At 45.9% G+C, this 19,241-nt stretch overlaps 1 protein-coding gene across 8 annotated transcripts in view; it reads left to right on the top strand.

Annotated features, from left to right (window-relative positions):
* Nr3c2 (nuclear receptor subfamily 3 group C member 2) overlaps positions 1-15,377 on the top strand; it is a 311,648-nt gene extending 296,271 nt beyond the window's left edge. For all 8 annotated transcript variants that reach the window (XM_050123201.1, XM_050123199.1, XM_050123200.1 and 5 more), the window contains one exon: positions 12,741-15,377. In XM_050123201.1, the coding sequence (XP_049979158.1) occupies positions 12,741-12,896 (156 nt within the window). In that variant the 3' untranslated portion in view covers positions 12,897-15,377. The remainder of the gene's footprint in view (positions 1-12,740) is intronic.
* The last annotated feature ends 3,864 nt before the right edge of the window (positions 15,378-19,241 follow it).

Genomic DNA, 19,241 nt, shown 5'->3' with positions numbered 1-19,241 from the left:
GTTCTAATTAGCCCTTTATCTTTAAGCTCCACGCTCCTCTTCCCAATGTGTCATTTTCCTTTGTGTTTGTCACGTGTACAATAGACCTTATTCACAGGAGGGCGGAGCCATGGGCTATAACAAGTCTTGAAATATAAGGAAACTTAAACAGGATGGAAATTAAATAAATTGAAGTACCAGAAAAGTAGGGAGAAATGAGTCCCTCTTGCTCGTCACAGCATTGAAATAGCGGATTTGGAGGCATTAGTATTCACCACTGACCAGAGAGGGGATTTCTTATAAAAATCAGTAATGAAAAACCAATCAGAATATAAGTGCTAATAGATGGGAAGCAATGCCGTGAGCTTACAGAAATGCCCTTGGCTTTGGGGAGAGGCTGGGGGGGGCTCCTGTTCTCACCTGCGGTGGGGGGGCTCCTGGTCTCATCGCAAGAGCCCAGGGTGACTCTTAGTCTCAGTGGCTCAGGAGCTCCAACTAATCTAAAGCTCCAACTCTAGATTGTTGTCACAGGGATGGGTCCCCTACCTGAAATTATAGGCAGAGCTCACATAAGATGGGGAGCAAGCATGTGTCCCTGTCTCAGTTAGGGTTCCTAGGCTGCAGTGAAACGCCGTGACCAAATGGTGAGCAAACAGGAGGAAAGGCTTTATTTGGCTTCTTTCCACTACACTGGTAATCATCAAAGCAAGTCAGGTCAGGAACTCAAACAGGGCAGGAGCCTAAAAGCAGGAGCTGGTGCAGAGGCCATGGAGAGTGCTACTTACTGGCTTGCTCTCCATGGCTTGCTCAGCCTTCTTTCTTATAGAATCCAGGACCCCCAGCCCAGAGATGGACCCACCTACAGTGGGCTGGGCCCTCCCCTATTGATGACTAATTGATAAAATGCCTTACAGATGGATCTCATGGAAGCATTTCCTCAACTGAGGCTCCTTCTTCTCTGATGACTCTAACTGGTGTCAAGTTGACACACAACCAGCCAGATTTATCCCTAACTGCCTCTTGTATCTGTCAGAATCATTGAGTATGCAAACTTTTGCCCCAGAAATGTCTTTGAGCCTTCAGGACTCCCCAGAACTCAGCCTGGATTCCAGGGCCATGGCACCCTGGAACCTGGGATCTGACAGGAACCCATGGTAGAGTTGTAGCACAGCCCTGTTTAAGGCCAGCTTTGCTTCGGGAATAGAAACAAATCAAATGACATCAAGTTGTCATGGAAGACAGTCATTTTAGCCTTGTCACATTTTGTTAGGGTGGAACCAACCACAAAGAGCAGAGCCACAAGGCCATATTATGTCACCTGTATATATGACATACCCTGCTCACCTTCACTAGGAAAGGCATAGTGACTTTGGAACCTGGTTCTTAGTTTGAGGAGTTTGCTTTCTTGTTTCTTTGTTTTGTTCTTTGGCTTTTTCTTATGGAATATATTTTGATTCTATCTTTTCAACTCTCACAGATCTCTCCTACCCTCCTACCATCCTACTTGTTCTTTCTCTCTCTAAGAAACCCCTCCCCCAATAAACAAAAATTAACAAAGCAAAGCATACACACACACACACACACACACACACACACACACAAAGTCCATTTGTGTTGGTCAACTGCTTCTAGACATGAAGCCTGCCCTAGAGTCTGGGTGATATACCCAGGGTCACTCAATTGGAGAAAACGGTGTTTCCCTCTCCCATTGGTTATCAATTGTAAAGAGTTTCTTGGTTAGGGGTGGGGCTTGTGCCTGCTTCACCTTCTGTATCCTGGGGTTTGGACTGGCTTAAACTTGTGCAGGTCTTATGCATGTTCTCACAGTCTCTGTCAGTTCATTTCTGCATCAACCCTGTGAAGAAGGACGCTTAAAAGAAATCCCACACTAGCTCAAAATTGAGAATAATAGAGGGCTATTTATTTAGGGGTAGACTCACAAATCACAATCCTCTGCTGGAACGGAGAACAGCAACTGAATCCCGCAGCCAGAAAAGAGGCCAGACACGCCCTATCCACCGGCATACATAGTATAAGAGGCCATGCTCAACGGGGCAGGTAATTTAAAGGCTACTGGTGGTATGAATTCCTACAGCAACTCTGTTGTGCCTTGGAGTCATCCACACTGCTGGCCCTGTCTGCCTTCTCTTCCAGAGATATCCATGAGCCTTAAGATATGGGATTTGATGAAGACATTACATTTATGGCTGAGTGCTCCAAAAGTTTCTGGCTCTCTCCACAGTGCAATTGTGGGTGTCTGTGTAACAGCCACCTACTATAAGAAGAATCTCCCGTGATGAGGAGGAGCAGTGCGCTGCTCTGTGAGTGTGGCAGTGTCGTCATTAGGAGTCGTTTTATTGCTTTGTTCCTTTAGCAGAATGATAGTAGTAGGTTTTCCTCTAGAGCCCACGGCCTGTGTAGTTTCAGGTTCTTGCCCACCTTATCAGTGTAAGATGTGGGTTCCACCTCATGGAGCAGGCCAGAAATCCAGTTTCAACAGCAGCTGGCTACTCCTATATCTGCAAACATTGCACCAGTGTTCCTTGCAGGCAATTCTCTGTTGTAGGTTCATAGTTGAGTGATATTGCTGGTTACTTTTCTCCTTTCAATACCATGACCACTATTTGGTAAGGGTGGAGCTTTCAGTTGGACATCAGCTCGATATCAACACGGTAGGTGGCATACATGGTGTCTTCAGCGACAGGGCCTTACCATAAGGCTGTAGAGGGCAACCAATAGCCTTCGCAATAGCCTGTGGTGTTTGGCGTTGGTCCGTGGGACTCCTTGGCCAATCACTCAGCAAGATGTGACCTATTTCTGTTGCTGGGGTTTTGACTTGGTGGAATAAAGTGTCGGCTGGAACACCATCTCCCCAACTATGTGGTAGCTCCATTTAGATTCTTTCATATGTGTATTGTTTCAGGAAGCTCATAAAGTGGTAGTTTTCCAGGTAGCTTTTCTAAAGGTCTTCAGTGTTGGCAGTGTTTATATCTCTTGTACAATACCGCACTGAGATTATTTCTGACTCCAACCATTTACCTGAAAATTTCAGATTTTTGTTTTTCCTAGCTGAATAGTATTCTATTGCACAAGTACATTTAGTACCACATTTTCCTTATCCATTTATTAGTTGTTTTCCCATTGATTTTTCTTGTAACAGAATGCATGTGCATATTATATTAAGTGGCATTAATGCAGTGCCAATGAGCTCCTTCATACTATTGTACAGTCATCCGCCCCATCCATATCCCCAGACAGAAACACCCCAGCCTCCCTTCTTTCCTCCCAGGCAAACACAATTGTGCTTTCTGCCTTGGAAATTCCACTCTGCTCTTTGTCCCATCAGTGAGGTTGTGCAGTATCTTTCCTTGTGTCTAGCTTTCTTCACTAGCATCATGTTTTTGAGGTTCATCCATGCTGTGACATGTACCAAAGTCTCATTCTTCTTTGAAGCTGAATAATTGTGTGTGTGTGTGTATGAATGTATACACATCATTTCTTTACCTATTTATTTCCTATAGGCATTTGGATTATCTGAGACTCTTAGCTAGTATGAATAACAGTGCTGTAAACAAACACACACACACACACACCACTTCTGTATTAATTTTGGTGGAGACCCATAATAGATGCTGGATTGTATAGAGTTTTCTGTAACTTTTTGAGACGTTGTTAGGTGCAAAGTTTCTGGTGTCTCTATTGTCATTGTAAGAAGTTACTTTCCTCCTGCTTTGGGATGGCAGACATCCTACTTGCTGTGACTCTCAGTGTGTTTGGCTTCATCCCTACACTCACCAGAAGTGTTGCATTCCTGTATTAAAGACATTTTGACTTCCGAAAGTGACTCTGGGTTTTTGGCCCATTTTTAAAATCACTTTGGTTATTGATCAGTTATGGGCAATTTTGTTAATATTAGGCAGTAGCCACTTGTTAGATACACAAGTTTAAAATATTTTTCTCAGTCTGTGGGAGTGCCTTGTGACTTTCCCACACACTGTCTTTCCCTTGTGTCTTTGATGCCTGGCTTTTAGTTTTGATGTAATGCATTTTGCTTTTCATAGTTGTTGCCTGTGGCTTTGGTTTCACATCCAAGAATAAACCTGTTTGATTTTGAATGAAGGCCAAGTGCCTTACATAATCTCAGTGGAGCACTTTCCAGTGTTCACAAGTCTATTTCTGGAACACTTAGACTAAATAGTAACTAGTCATTTGGGCCAGTGAACCTGTTGGTATTTTTGAAGTTGATTCTGTGTCTTTTGTCCCAACCCCCATCATTAAAGCTAACTCAGTCTGGTTTGGCTGCTGGAAATGGAACCAGGGCTCTGTAACTTTGAGAATGCCCCCCCCCAATACTGAACTCACCCCTCGACTCACATGGCTGCACTTTTCTCTTTAGCGTGATGCTTCCAGCTTCCTCCCAGTGCTCAGGCAAAGGCTGAGTCCCAGCCAGCTGTGCTTCCTCTAGTTAGCAGACATTGGGAAAGGAGACTAACGAGAGTGGTCACACACAGGGCATCTTCAGCCAGGACGACTCTCTCCAGCTCCTCACCACTGAGGCACTGCGTAGTGCTCCCACCACAGGCTTCTGGGAAGCTGCGGCTTATGGCAGGGAAGGACACAGGGAATGCCCCAGCCTGCCACAGCAATGACTCAGTAGAGTAGGAAAAGGGCACAGAGTCCAGCAGCCTCTTCATCAAAGCCAGCATGAGCCACGAGACACACTGTGACCTTGACGGACTTCTGTGCCATCCGTATAGCCTGTCAAGCCCTCTAGAAGCATGCTGGGCTTCTGTGGCTTTTCTGAGGTCTCAGAAGATGTTTGTGTAGTATGAGAGATCGCTGTGCAAGTCTTTGACTCCAAAGACTGTAGGACTCTTGCTGCTGATATTAACTGTGTCCTCCTCTCTCTGTCTCACCTGGAGAAGCTGATAGGAGCCAATACAGAGAGGCAGCAGATGGGAGCATGGGGCCATTTATTCTCGGGGAAGGCCTGTGAGCTGGTGACAGACAGCAGTGTTGTTACCCCTCACTGTGGCTCCTGTACCATCCCTCATCCACACTAAGAAACTAGGGGTCTCGAACTCCCTTGTCAGAGTGTGTACATGATATCATGTACTGTCCAGTATACACATACTGAATAGGAACTGCAGAGAATGGAGGGAGGGAGGGAGGAAGCTAGTATCAGGTATTGTGTAAACCAGTGCTACCAAATGATGATGGTCATTTGAGTCACTAAGATATGAGGAGTCTGTTGCATGGTGGCCTGTCAGCACTTGTTGTAATCTGATTGTTCAACGTGTGAATCTCCTGTGTCCCCCACCCCATCTATGAGAGGAGGGGCTCAACCTCCTTAGCTCCTCACTGTGGTGACTGGTTTTTCGAATAGGGATAGCGCCCTGTATTGCAGCTCCACCTACTGCAGTTACCCTGACCACCTACTAAGGACTAGCATCTGTGGGGTGCTGCTTTCAAGGCCACTGACCCTTGAGTTGCAGACCAGGTTTGGAGAAGGTCACTAATCACTTAGGACACAAGCTGAAACTGGAAACAAATGGCTCGGGTTTTCCTTGCCTGAGACAAGGGCAGCTGGTTCCATTCCCCGAGATGATACCCGCCTCACCAAGCGCAGCCTTCTCCAGTTTAGGGTGTGCCGTGCAGGCGCCTGTGTTAGGCAGCACCTTTAGGTGGTTCTGAGCCTCAGTGACACCCCACCTCTGGAACCCTCAGCAGCACAGCAGGGACAGAAAGGCTGAGAGTGGTTGATGTGGATACCCCTGCCTCTCCACACAGCAAGCCCATGACTGTTTCACCTGCCCCACATGCTGGCTGAGATGCCAGACCCACAGTGCTCACCAAACCCTGTCCTTCTCTGTAGCTAAAGTATAAACACAGGTCCTAGTTCCTGTCCGTGGGACAGTAACAGAAGTGGTTGGAAAGGCCACCGGGGTCAGTGTGCACAGTTAGTGAGTAGTGAGGGTTCCTGTGAGGCAAACAGATGAGCCTGTAGCATCTCCATGCTGCTGTGATCCTTAGGCATCTCCAGGCCGTGCCTGGTCCTTGAAGACACATTTATGTAGGTGGTGTGGTAGGGACATAGTTTCCTTTCCCAGGGAAATCTATATGCCCGTTTTTGGGCCTTCCCCATTACCTAACCTCTCCGGGGTTGTGGATTGTAACCTGATTGTCCTTTACTTTATACCTGGCATTCACTTATGAGGGAATGGATTATCTCACTCGGGATGATTATGGTTATTTATAGTTCCATCAATTTGCCTGCAATTTTTCATGATATCACTGCTTTTTACCCCTGAGTAATAAATACTCCATTGTGTAAATGTACCACATTTTCTTTATGCATTATTGAGGGGCATCTAGGTTGTTTCCAGGTTCTAGCAATTAATAATAAAGCTGTTATGAGCATAGTTGAGCAAGTGTCTTTGTGGTATAATTGAGCATCCTTGGGTATATGCCCAGGATTGGTATAGCTGGGTCTTGAGATAGATTGATTTCCAATTTTCTGAGAAACCACCATACTGATTTCCAAAGTGGTTGTACAAGTTTGTACTCCCACCAGCAGTGGAGGAATGTTCCCCTTACTCCACATTCTCTTAAGCATAGGCTGTGATTTTGATCATAGAGATTTTGCCAGGTATAAAATGGTTATCTCAGAGTTGTTTTGATTTGCATTTCCCTGATGGCTAAGGATACTGAACAATTCTTTAAGTGTCTCTTGGCTATTTAAGAGGCTTCTGTTGAGAATTCTCTGTTTAGATTTGTACTGTATTTTTTAATGAGATTATTTTGTATTTTGATATCTAGTTTCTTAAATTCTTTATATACTTTGGAGATCAGCCCTCTGTCAGACGTGGGGTTGGTGAAGATCTTTTCCAGTTCTGTAGGCTGCTGTATTGTTTTACTGACAGTGTCCATTGCCTCACAGAAGCTTTTCAGTTTCATGAGATTCCACTTATTAATTTTTGATCTCAATGTCTGTGCTGCTGGGGTTATACATAGGAAGCGATCGCCTGTGCCCATCTGTTGTAGGGTATTTCCTACTTTCTCTTCTATGAGGTTCAGTGTGATTTGATTTTTGTTGAAGTGTTTGATGCACTTGGACTTGAGTTTTGTGCAGGATGATAGATAAGGATGTATTTTCATTCTTCCCCATGCTCCCGTCCAGTTATGCCAGTACCATTTGTTGAAGAGGCTTTCTTTTTGCCATTGTATAATTTTGGTTTCTTTGTCAAAAATCAGCTGTTCATAGGTGTGTGGATTTACACAGGGTCTTTGATTCGATTCCATTGATCCACCTGTCTGGTTTTATACCAAGCTGTTTTTGTTTTGTTTTGTTTTGTTTGTTTGTTTGTTTGTTTTTAACCACTATAGCTCTATAGTAGAGCTTAAAGCCAGGGATGGTGATACCTCTCAAAATTCCTTTATTGTACAGGATTGTTTTAGCTGTCCTGGGTTTTTGATTTTGTTTTTCCATATAAAATTGAGTAGTGTTCCTTTGAAGTTTATGAATAATTGTGTTGGAATTTTGATGGGGATTGTATTGAATCTGTAGATTGCTTTTTGGTAAGATTGGACCATGGCAACTCTTACAAAGTGAAACATTTAATTATGGTGGCTTGCTTACTGTTTAGAGGTTCCGTCCATTATCATCACGATGGAGAGCACGGCAGTATGCAGGAAGACATGACACTGGCTACATCTTGATCAGAAGGCAACCACTGAGTGAAGCTTAAGAGACCTCAGAGCCCACCTCCACAGTGACACACTTCCTCTACCAAGGTCAAACCTATTCCAACGAGGCCATCCTCCTAATAGTGCCCTATGAGCTTATGGGGGGCCAATTATATTCAAATTGATCTGACCTAGAAACTGTGCCATGCATGTGCTGCGAGAACATGTGCTCGGCAGCTGCTGCAGGAGAGCTCTGCAGACGTCCTGCCCAGTCAGCCTCTAGTTTAATTGCAAGGTCTTTTGATGGTTTTTAATCTGGACAGCCTATGATGATAGTGGGCTTTAAGGTTCCCCAGATATTATCGTTAGGTTTTATCCCACGTTTTTGATTGAATAATGTTGGCTTTATTTAATTATGTGTTCTAGTTTTGGTATGTGTATTTGTATACATGTTATTTCCTAATACTGAGCTGATCCCTTTATTATTATATAGTGACTTATTTACCTCTCTTTGGCTGTGTGTTTGTATGTGTGGGGTGTGTGGTATCTGAGTGTCTGTGTGTGGTTGTGTATATGTGTGGTATATGTATGGTATTTTAGTGTGGTGTATGTATATGTGTGGTGTGTGTATGTGTGGTGTATGTATGGTATTTTAATGTGTGTGGTGTGTGTATATATGTAGTGTGTGTATGTGTGTGGTATGTGTATGTAGTGTGTGTGGTATTGGTGTGTGGTGTGTATATATATTGTGTGTGTATGTGTATGTGGTGTGTATATGTAGTGTGTGTGGTGTGTGTGTGGTGTGTGTATATATATTGTGTGTGTGCATGTGCGTGTGCGTGTGTGTGCACTCACGTAGAAGCCAGAGGAGCACATCAAGTGTTCTGCTCTATAACCCTCAGCTCTTTCCCCTTCAGACTGACTAACTCTGGAGGTAGGCTAGAGGTCTACCTTATAACCATCCTCAAAACTCTGGGGTTCCCCTCACAACTCTGGGGTTACAGGGGTACATGTGGCCACACACAGGTTTTTAGGTGGGGATTTGAACTCGTGTCTTCATGCTTACTCAGTAAGTGTTCTTACCCACTGAGCCATCTCCTCAGATCCTTCCTTTAACATTTTTTAATTTTAACTTGAAGTCTTTCTGTTTGGCTGTATCTATCTGTCTGACTTCTGTTTTCTGTGCGTCTTGGCTCATCCAGTTCCTTTACTTCCAGTCTGAGCACTCACTTTCCTGTGAAGTGAGCTTCTTATTAGAGTCTCTAGTGCCCCACACACAAACTCACTCAATGTATAGATTTTACTTAGGGAACTTGAGTTACATTCAAGATTACCATTGATAACTGCAGATGTGTGCCTATTGGTTTTTCTGAGACAGGGTTTCTCTGTGTAACAGTCCTAGCTGTCCTGGAATTTGCTCTTGTAGACCAGGCTGGCCTTGAATTCATGGAGAGCCGCCTGCCTGTCTCCTGAGTGCTGGGATTACCGCCTGACTGTAATTGTTAACTCCCCCTTCGCTGCTCCTCTTTATGGGTTCCTACATCAATATACCTTATTATTGCCTTGTATTTCTGCTGTGTATGCTGTATGGTGTAGTCTTCCAGTGTTTTACATTGTTTCAAGATGGCACTCCCCAATCTTTGGCCCCACAGGCCTTCCTTGTAGGGTCACTCTGCTACTCCATGGTGATGAATTACTTAGCTTTTATGTGTTGAAAAGTCTTTCGCCCTTATCTCCTAATAGTAATTTTCCTGAGTATGGTAGTTTAGTTGCCATGTTTTTCTTTTAGGACTCTAAATACATCATCCCATTTTCTTGTGATGTGCAAGGTCTCTTTCAACCAGTTCATTTCTGAGATTCCCTTATGAGCCCTTTTCTCATTCTTTGTCCAGTGCTTTTCATGTTATTTCTATACAAACACTGATCAAGCACCCTTTTAACCAATTCCCTTTCCAGTATCTAATAATCAGCTTTCTGTTGTCAGTTCAAGCTTTTCAAACTTCCCCGTGACAAAATGTTTGTCCTTTTGTGTCTGGTTTATTTCACCGGACATAGTATCATCCTGCCCCACTTCTCTTGCTACAGACAGGATTTCATTGCCTGTGGCTGAGCAACAGTGCACTCTGGACAGACACACATCTTCTTTCTCCATCCTCTGCCGATGGGCACGCAGGCTGATACTGTATCTGTTGTGATACAGATAAAGTCACGATAAACACGGACTTTCTCTAATCTGACGATTTCACTTCCCATAAGTTAGCTGACTTTAGAAGTAGACTCCTTTCTTAAAGGACGGCGATGCCTTTCTCCATAATGTGTGTACCAGTTTAAACTCCGCTTAGTAGTAAATGAGTCCGTTTTCTACTTCTTTGTCAGCACTTTTCTTAATAGCCGTTCTAGGCTTCAGGAACTGATTTCTTATTGTTGTAGTGACTTGTAAATCCCTAGTGGCTGAAGTTGGTTTTGTTTTGTCTTTGTCTTTCTTGTTGTTGTGGTTCCATCAATTCTGAAGTTGGCTACTTTTTTTTTTTTTTAACATATTCTGGACCTTCAGGTCAATAAGTAAATATTTTCTCCATTTTGTAGGCTGTCTCTTTATGCGGCTTACTGTTTCTCTGTACAGAGTGTTTTAGTTTGATTTGATCTCTACTCATCAGTGTTTGCATTTATTTCTCAATTTGGGCTCCTAGTGAGGAAGTCACTGTCTGCAGCTCGTGCCCTGTGCTCTCTCCCCCGTTTTAAGTTGCCTAAAGGTGTTAGGGATTACATTTAGGCTTTGTTTTTGTTTTGTGTTGTTTTTCCAAGTCAGGGTTCCTCTGCTTAGTCCTGGCCACGCAGGAACTCACTCTGTAGACCAGGCCGGCCTTGAATTTACTTACAGAGCTCCACCTGTGTTTTGCTCCTGAGTGCTGGGATTAAATAAAGGCATGTACCAACACCGCCCAGCTTGCATTCAGGTGTGTGATCCATCTTGACTGGACTTTTGTACATGGCAAATGATGGTGTCAAGTTTCTACTTTCTGCCTGTGGGTGTCCAGTCTTCCCAGCAGCACTTACCGAAGAGGATGCACTTTCCCCAATGTATTCTTTACTAAAAAACAAACCCACAAACTTGTGTAAAAGGAAACAGTTGGGTTTCTATTCTGTTCCTTTGGTTTTATATGGAATATCGTATTACAGCTTTCTGGTGTCCTGGCTGCTCTGGATCCTTAGTGTACCATGCAGTCTCCTTCTCCAGCTCTTTGCCTTCAGTCGGTGTCTTGCTTTCTGTAGTCAGTACCTGCTGCCAACCCACTCCACCCAGGCTGCATCTTTCTATTAACCTGTTTTTTTCCTAACGAATGGGTCGCTGCATTGATAATGCTTGGTCCTTTTCAGTCTGCTTTGTGCCTCCGCCATTTCAGTGCGATTTGTACTTGACAACAGCTGCTCCTTCCACTTGAGGGACAATGGCTAGAACCAAGGGCCTAGAAACACAAGGCCTCACCAAGGACAGGAGGAAGCATGGTGGGGAGCGGGGGCTGGCCATCTGTCTCCATTCCTAGTCCTCAAGCGGGTGGCCACACCCCTAGTCTCAAAGGTTCCATTCTTTTGTCACAACCCCCAGAAAGACCTGTGCCACTTTCCTTAGCCAGGTTTCAGGGTCTTGGATGGGATATACAGCGGCTTGTGACCCTGAGAACAGTCTATTCGCACAGTAGGCCTGTCTTAAGATGGCTGCTGGCTGTAGTACCGTCTTACCAAAGTCAGTGAGATTTCTGGTTAGTTACCCAAGTTGCCACCAGACGCACTGGAATGGTGACATTCTGGGATGACAAGTATCACACTAATGGAGCTTGCTGGGACATTCCCCCCCCCCACCACCACCACTGCAGAGAAGGGACGATCCCTGCTCCTTAGGGGTGCACCCTGCGAGGATATCTGCTTCTCTACTTGTGTTGTTGTCCCAGATCCCCGACCCTACTTGCCCATGGCCACTCACCTCACAGTGCAGTTGCTGCTTGGTGGGGAGGAAGACCAGTGCCTGGCGTCACTGCCCAGCTGGTTTGAGTACAGCACTGCTCCACAATCCTGATGCTGGACTTTTTTTTTTTTAAACTTAGTTTGACTGTACTTATTTCTTGAAGATACATGGGTTTACCCAAGTTTAGGAAACTTTGAGCAACTGCCTATGTAGGTTTTATCTGTGTTCTCCCATCTGGTATTTATTCTGGAACTCCAGTAATGTGAAATCTGCTAAGTTAACAGACTCTCTCATAAGTGTTCGTGACATTCTTTGTTTTCCTCTCAACTGAGATGTGTAAAAGGACCTGCCTTCAAGTCCTGACTTCTTCCGATCAGTTAGGAGGTTGAAACTCTCAACACTTGTCATTCTGCGTTCTTCAGCGACACTAATGACACAATCCGTCCATGGGTTTCTTACCTAACTGGGGATGGTTCATCTGGAGAAAGAGTGGGAAAGGTTCCTGAGTCTCAGGGTAGGGGCAGCACACAGACAGAGAACCCTTAACTCGAGGCTTTTAATTTTCTCAAAATCAGGCATAACTGGAGTGTAGCTGAGGAGCCCCAGCCTCTCTCCAGCTCAGGGCAGAGCCCTGTGGAAGTGATGGCCGCCTAGGCTCCACTGGCCAGCTCAGCCATGGAGATATCATTTTACTTGCCAACAGGGCAGCCTCTCTTGCTTCTTTTCCTCTGGGGTATGGGCATGTGTGGGCCCTAGGCCAGCATACAGATATACATGCCAGATTTAACCAATTCACAAGCTGGCAAATGAGAATTGGTTGAGGGGCCATTCTGTGGCTCGGGCACCACTATCTCATGTCCCACGCACCTTGGATATTCTTTTCATGCTAGACAGCTGACTAAATTTGTTTAGCATGATGACACTGGTTGACAAGGGATAGGAACACACATCTTTGTCCCCCAGATAACTCGACTAAACTACTATGCCACGATTTCCTGGCAGAATTCCTGAGCACTGCTGCCTATGTTTGCACCAGGGTTAGGCCGAGCGGAGGAGGAGGCAGGGATCTGAAAATGAGGCCGCATGTCATGCCTCTGTGTCTGTCTTACAGCTGGTGAGTGACCTGCTGGAATTCTGCTTTTACACCTTCCGAGAGTCCCAAGCCCTGAAGGTGGAGTTTCCCGCCATGCTGGTGGAGATCATCAGCGACCAGCTGCCAAAGGTGGAGTCTGGGAACGCCACACCCCTTTACTTTCACAGGAAGTGACGGAAGAAGCCGTCAGCCAGGAAGAGCTTTGCCTTAAGTCTCCCCACATCGTTCCACACCTACGAAGGACGAGGACTCGTGGTTGTAACGTGTGGTGGTTGAGTCACGCTTGCTCAGCAGTCTCTCAAGGCTAAAGTCACATCAAGGGTCTACAGCCGGGAAAGCCATGAGATGTGGATTTGGCAAGGCCTGAGCTGGCTAAAAGGACTCCCCCTCTCCACTCCCAGCGCTTAGAAAACACGTTCCCGTTCCTCTGGATGAAAAGCCATATCTAGTCAATAACTCTTGATTTTGATATTTTAACAGATGGAAGTTTTAACTTTGCCATGTAGTTTCTGGGATCTCCTGCTTGTTTTCAAAGGGTTTGAGGACTAGAGAACTTTGTAAGCTTACCCTTGGTTTGCACATAAAATGTCTAGTCAATATGGGGCATTAATATTCTTTTGTTATTTAAAAATACAAAAAAACACAAAAAAATGCATACAGATTCCTGATGTGTAATAACAGAACACGTGGCGTGGAACTGCGGCCTTCCGGGGCACGTTTTTCTGCATCGCTGGCATACACACTCGTTAGTGTCCATTTATTATTTAATTAGAATGGGTAAGATGTTAAATGCCTTGGTTTCGATTTCTAGTATCTATTGTGTTGGCTTTACAAATAATGTTCCGCAGTCTTCTGCTGGGCTGTACATTACTGTCTGTATAAATCGTGGAGGACCTGAAGTAAGGTGCAAGGAACTTTTGTAAATGAGACACATACAAAAAAAAAATCTTTAATGGTTAATAGGATGAATGGGAAAGTATTTTTGAGAGAATTCTATTTTGCTGGAGACTATTTAAGTACTATCTTTGTCTAAACAAGGTTAAACTTTTTTTTGTACCGTGAGATGCTCTGCATGCGTACCGAACCGTTTACAGTGTATTTAAGGAAAGCTGTGCCTTTTTTAGCTTCATATCTAATTTACCATTTTACAGTCTCTGTTGTAAATAACCACACTTTAAACCTCTTTGGTTGTCTCTAAGCCTTTCTACTTTTTCTGTACTATCTTGTTTTGTTCTTGGTCTCCCGCGTGGGGTTGCGTGAGCCAGCGCCCTGTTCTGGCTTCTGCTTCTTCCTGCTTCCATCGGGGATGCTGCTGCAGCTGTGTCTGCAGCTCGGCAGGTGTCACTTGACAGGGCCCCCTGGACCGAGGTCCTGGGAGCGCTGTCTTTCCCTTTTCCATAAGAAGCAGAACCCACTCTCAGAAGGGGAGACTGGAAACTCAGCGCAGCGAGTACAGCTCTCCCACTTCAGAAAACCCAGCTTTCTCCTCTGGGGGAAGAAACTCCATACACTCTCCACAACTGTCAAAGATCAGAAAGCACCTCTGGCCTTGGACAGGGTTCTTCACTCCTTGAGCTGGTCAAGGGAACAGCAATCATGGCAGGCGGTACTGGGGCAGTCCTTCTGGGCAGGAGTCAATCAGAATGGCGTGGAGACCCGCAGATCACTAGAAGGTTTTTAGATTTTTTAAAGGTAGGTTTTAAAAATGAAAATTTTATACATAAACAGTTTTGGAGGAAAAAAAAACACAAAACACTACAGATCATATAAGCAAGACAGTGGCACTAAACCTTTAATTCATTAATCTGTCCAATACTGATGCAATTTATGTCTTCTCTCCTGGCCCAAATCATAAACATGTGTATCTCTGGGGAACTACAATATGATTGCACTAAATAATCTTTGAATAGAGGCCAAATTAATCTTTCAAATGTGGTGATAACTTTCATCTGTACTCAGTGAAATCACACAAACTCCCAAAACCTAAAAGTCGTAGCTCAAGCAGAAGGCCGGGACAAGGCTCCAGTGGGGCAGCCCTTTCCCACAGGGTTCACCATGCAGACAACATTACCTTGTCTTTCAAAGAATGCCTGCCTTCTGCGAGGGGAAACCTAGGCCGCTGAACTCGGAGGGAGGAGGCTTTCATACATAATTTGCAATTTCAAGAATTTAGTTTATAGGCAGATCTTTAGAGGCAGCCAACTTACAGCATGGCAGGATCACAGCCACACCTCCAGGGTGAAGGGTACATGGTATGCAGATGAGGTGTCTGAGGAGGAGCTGAGTTAACTCTATGTCTGGATTCCATCCTAGCCAGGACGGAGTGGAGGACGTCTGTTGTAGCCTTTTGTATTAATGAAGTTACTGGCTCCTTGTGTGTCTCCAGGTAACTCTGCTTAACTAAACAGCGAAGCCATATTCTCTAAATTCACTGTTGAATGCCTGTCCCAGGCCAAACTGTCTGTCTGCTCTTATTTTTGTACCATATTGCTCTTAAAAATCTTGGTTTGGTACAATTCATAATTCACCAAAACTTCTTCATATAATTAAAACACTAAATTAGTTTAAAATGAAGCAATTTATATCTTTATGCAAAAACATGTCTGTCTTTGCAAAGGACTGTAAGCAGATTACAATAAATCCTTTCCTTTAGTCGCCTGTTGTCCTACAAACTGTTCATTTGCATGCCTAGAGATCCGTCTGACTTCATGCCTGTGTACCTTCTGGTCCTGCACTTCAGCCCGCAGCCAACAATGGAGCCACTGGAGTTTTTTGAGTCTAGAAAGAGCCCGGTTCGCTGGCACATGATCAGCTGTCTCTTCGGGCAGAGTCATTGTGGTTCTGTGGCTAATTTGTAGTTTCCTACCCTCTTCCGTACCCGCACCTCACATAGCTGTGTGGACACATAAGCATGGCCTGTCCCTCTTCACCCACAACGCCAGCTGTAGCCAGAGTTCTTCCTCCATGTGGTCTTGCTTTCTCCCTCGGGTACCTGCAAACCCTGATGGTTATCCACCCTTTGTGGAACTCCCCGCTGGACACTCATAAACACAGAAAACAAAAATCCAATTACCAGTTCATTTTAAAATAGGAAACATTTCTTCACAGGTAAATTAAAGCAATGTGTCATTTAATGGGTGAGTGTTGATTGGCTTTCAGAAAGAGCAGCCTGGGTGAGAGACAAGTTTAACATTGCTTAAGCAAACAGATAAAATTCTAGAACACAGTGTGGCCACTAACCACAGCCCAGGAGAAAAGTTGTATGTCATGGGGTGGGTGGTAAAAACATCTGGAAGTGAAAGCAAACCTACATGCAAACACTAAGAAACCTGACCTGTTGAAGGAGCAGAGCCTTCCGTGGCCTCAGATGTGAAACGAAAGCCATCTTGCCTGCCAAGAGGTCCTCCCATGAGCACCGTTGAGGAAGCAGGTGGCCTTCAGAGCTCAGAAAGCTTCGTCTTGGGCCAACTGCGTCTTCATTTTGCTTTTAAGGACTTCACAAAGCAACTCTTGGGCCGAGAGAATCCAGTTTCCCCTTTAGCAATCACGAGCTGAGAAGTGCCAGGGCAGCCAGCTACTACTATGTGCCACGGCACTAGCTCCGTGCAGTGTGTCGCATACAGAACAAGGGGATTACTACGTGTGTCTGTCGAATGCACCTGAAGCCAAGTGTGGACGCTTCTCACAGAAGCTCTAGCATGCCTTTTGATGAATGACAAAGGTGCCTGCAGATGAAGACGATCCAGGTATATCTAACACTTTCTGCTCCAGCCACCCAGTCTTAGTGCAGCAGTTTTCCTGGAAACAGAACAGTGGTTTCCCAAGCAGCAGTACACAGAAGGGCACCAAGATAGGACCCTGACGTTTGGCATGACCCAAGGCTGTGCAAAGCCAAGTGAAGCACAGGGCAGAATTACTGCATGGCAGAGCAGTCCAGTGGTTTGCCAGTCTCTCTCCAGAGTCTGTGAACTGCCCAGGGAGTCTGCTGATTAGGATTAGACTGTGTGGGGTTCGTTCATGCATCTGTGCTTAGACTATGATAGCTTTGCTACAGAAAACTGCTCGGCGCTCAGCAAAGCTCAGAGACATGGTGCAGAAGGCTAATGCTTTCCAGGCCTCGGTCCTTCACACTTGCTTCTGTCCCATGGACATGGACTGAGATCTAGGGTCAAGGCCACAGTCAAACTGGAAGAGCCAAAAGAGTCTGGTTCTCATAAGGGGAAAGACTACATCACTACACCCTTGGCTATTCAGACACTGCAGAATGTATGTTACAAAGACTGGCTTCCGAGTTCCTCCCGGCTCAACAAAACCTATTTCTGTGGCTTCAGGGAGTGTTACTCATGCCCTGACGAGCTAGACTCAGCACCCTGCCCTCACTCCACTCTGCAGCCATTTTCACGGACACTAACTTTCCAAGGAAGAAGTCCACAGGCCAGCATGTGGCACGGAGCTGTCCATCTTCATCGCACACATACGCACTGCCCACGCTCGATGTGCAGGTCTCTTGTTGGACAATCATCAGCCACACTCATCTTTGATTAGACAGATCCAAGCAAGTGAATGAAAGACTTTTACCCAGACGTTTAGCATTGGGAGAAAAGCTGTGTTCCCCAAATGTGGAGCAGTGAATCACTGCTTAGCAGAGCGAAGGAAAAGTGAGCCGACAGCCATCCGATATGACACTTGCGGGCGCAGAGATAGCACCCTCAGAGAGGAGCGCAGAAGCTGTGCGGCTGAAGAAGATCCAAGGTGTCACGGAAACATCTGGCAGAGGCTGGCTCTGAGAGACTTGAGAGAAGCCGAGGTGAGAATGCACTCAGCACGAGGCGGGCGGGAAGTGAGCACAAGCTAGGATTAGAGAGGCAGAGGGACCTTGGGAAAGGTATGGGCATCACGGCGACTGGCAGAGAACAAGGGCAAAGAATGGCCTTTGTATAAGACGGCAGAGAGGAGCGTGGCTGGCTGTGTTAGCACTGTCCCTGCTGGCAGCGTATTTGATAGTATCAACATTTAAAAGAGAAGGTTGGCCTAAGGCTCAGTTCCCACAGCTTCAGTCTGGTTAGTCAGCTCTGGTTGGGGGGCCTGTGGAAGGGTCTGACATCACAGCAGAACACAGCAGAGAGCATGAAGCAATGTAAAGCTCTTCACCCCATGACAACCAGCATGTAAGGAGCTTTGGGGCATACGTGGGCTGTCTGATAGGTGCCACCACCTCCCACTAAGGCCCTCAACTGGGGACCACACCTTCAACACATGGAGCTTTGACAGACTCACAAGATCCGAATCAGGACGGTGGCTAAGAGATGCGAAGCCGCCAGAGAACCTCTGCTTCCTCCTCTCCACTTACTAATGCTTCCTGATGAGCACGTGCACCACGGGATTTAGTCACTAAAAGTCCCAATGGCACTGGATTTCTCCATTTCCCAGGTGGATACCCATGCATGAAGCGTCCTGCAGGGCCTCGGTACAAACAAAGGCTGAAGATCTAGTCCTAGTGCTGTGGCTGATGCTGCAGGATGTGAGAGATGCAGCCAAGTCCAGAGTGAGTGCATGTGCCGGCAGCCAGCCTCCTGGAGACGTTCCCAGGACAGCCACACCCACCTAAACAAACCCACCTCTTCTCAGGAGATGGAAATGATCACCGGGTGTAACCATACACCCCTGCACCCACTGCAATGAAAAGCTTGGGTTCTGCCTAGGGCTAAGCTCTCTGCTCTGCCCTGTGGTGGTGGCAGGTTGGGCCGGGTTGCTCCTGGGCCATATGCTGGCAGAAACACCCGACTTTCCTCTGGCTCTCGGAGGAAAGCATTTCCTGTTTCCCGAGATAAACCCAGGCCTACAGCTCTGGGGGGCCACAGGTAGCCTGCTCAGCCACACCACTGTGGGGCTCATGGCACAGAGAGGGCACTGACAACCAAGGTGCAGACGATTGTTAACAAAGGGACCAGAAGCCCCCACTACTGCACACACGCTCTGCTTCCACGCACATACTGGAACTTCATGCTTTCGTCCTCCTATTAGGAGGCAAGGACAGAATCGTGGAGACAGACATAATCAAACGCTAAGGTACAGGGAAGGGGGTACACCCCATTCTTAGCAGGTAAATCCTCAAGTCAGCAAGCAAATCAAGTCTTGCTACAGTAAGTTGGGTCTAGTGCCCACTTTGGTCACCCCAATGAGGAGCAAGGCCAGGAGTCTTCCCATGCTGAGCCACCATACCTGTCCACAGGCACACCTTTTCCTACATGCACCTTCATTGTCACACCAGGAAATGACAGTTCAAAGCACAGGGCACTGACGGCTCTGACCCTTCCTCCAGGGCCAGGCTGGTCACTCAAGCTCAAGAGAGTTACTACAGTGCAGCCCTGGGTTCCCACAGGCTTGGTATTTTAACTTAGATGGTAAAGAACCGGTCCTCACTTTCTTTTTATTTTGGCTCACAGTCTTACCAAACAACCAAACACACACGCAGGAAAGGAAATTATGTCCCATACACCCTGACAGGCACATCCCAAT

This window comes from Alexandromys fortis, unplaced genomic scaffold, assembly GCF_014885135.2.
Source record: "Alexandromys fortis isolate MF-2015 unplaced genomic scaffold, M_Fortis_MF-2015_v1.1 scaffold_185, whole genome shotgun sequence".
Taxonomy (NCBI): Eukaryota; Metazoa; Chordata; class Mammalia; order Rodentia; family Cricetidae; genus Alexandromys; species Alexandromys fortis.
The sequence above is the reverse complement of the archived record's forward strand: the minus strand, read 5'-3'. Positions and strand labels throughout refer to the sequence as shown.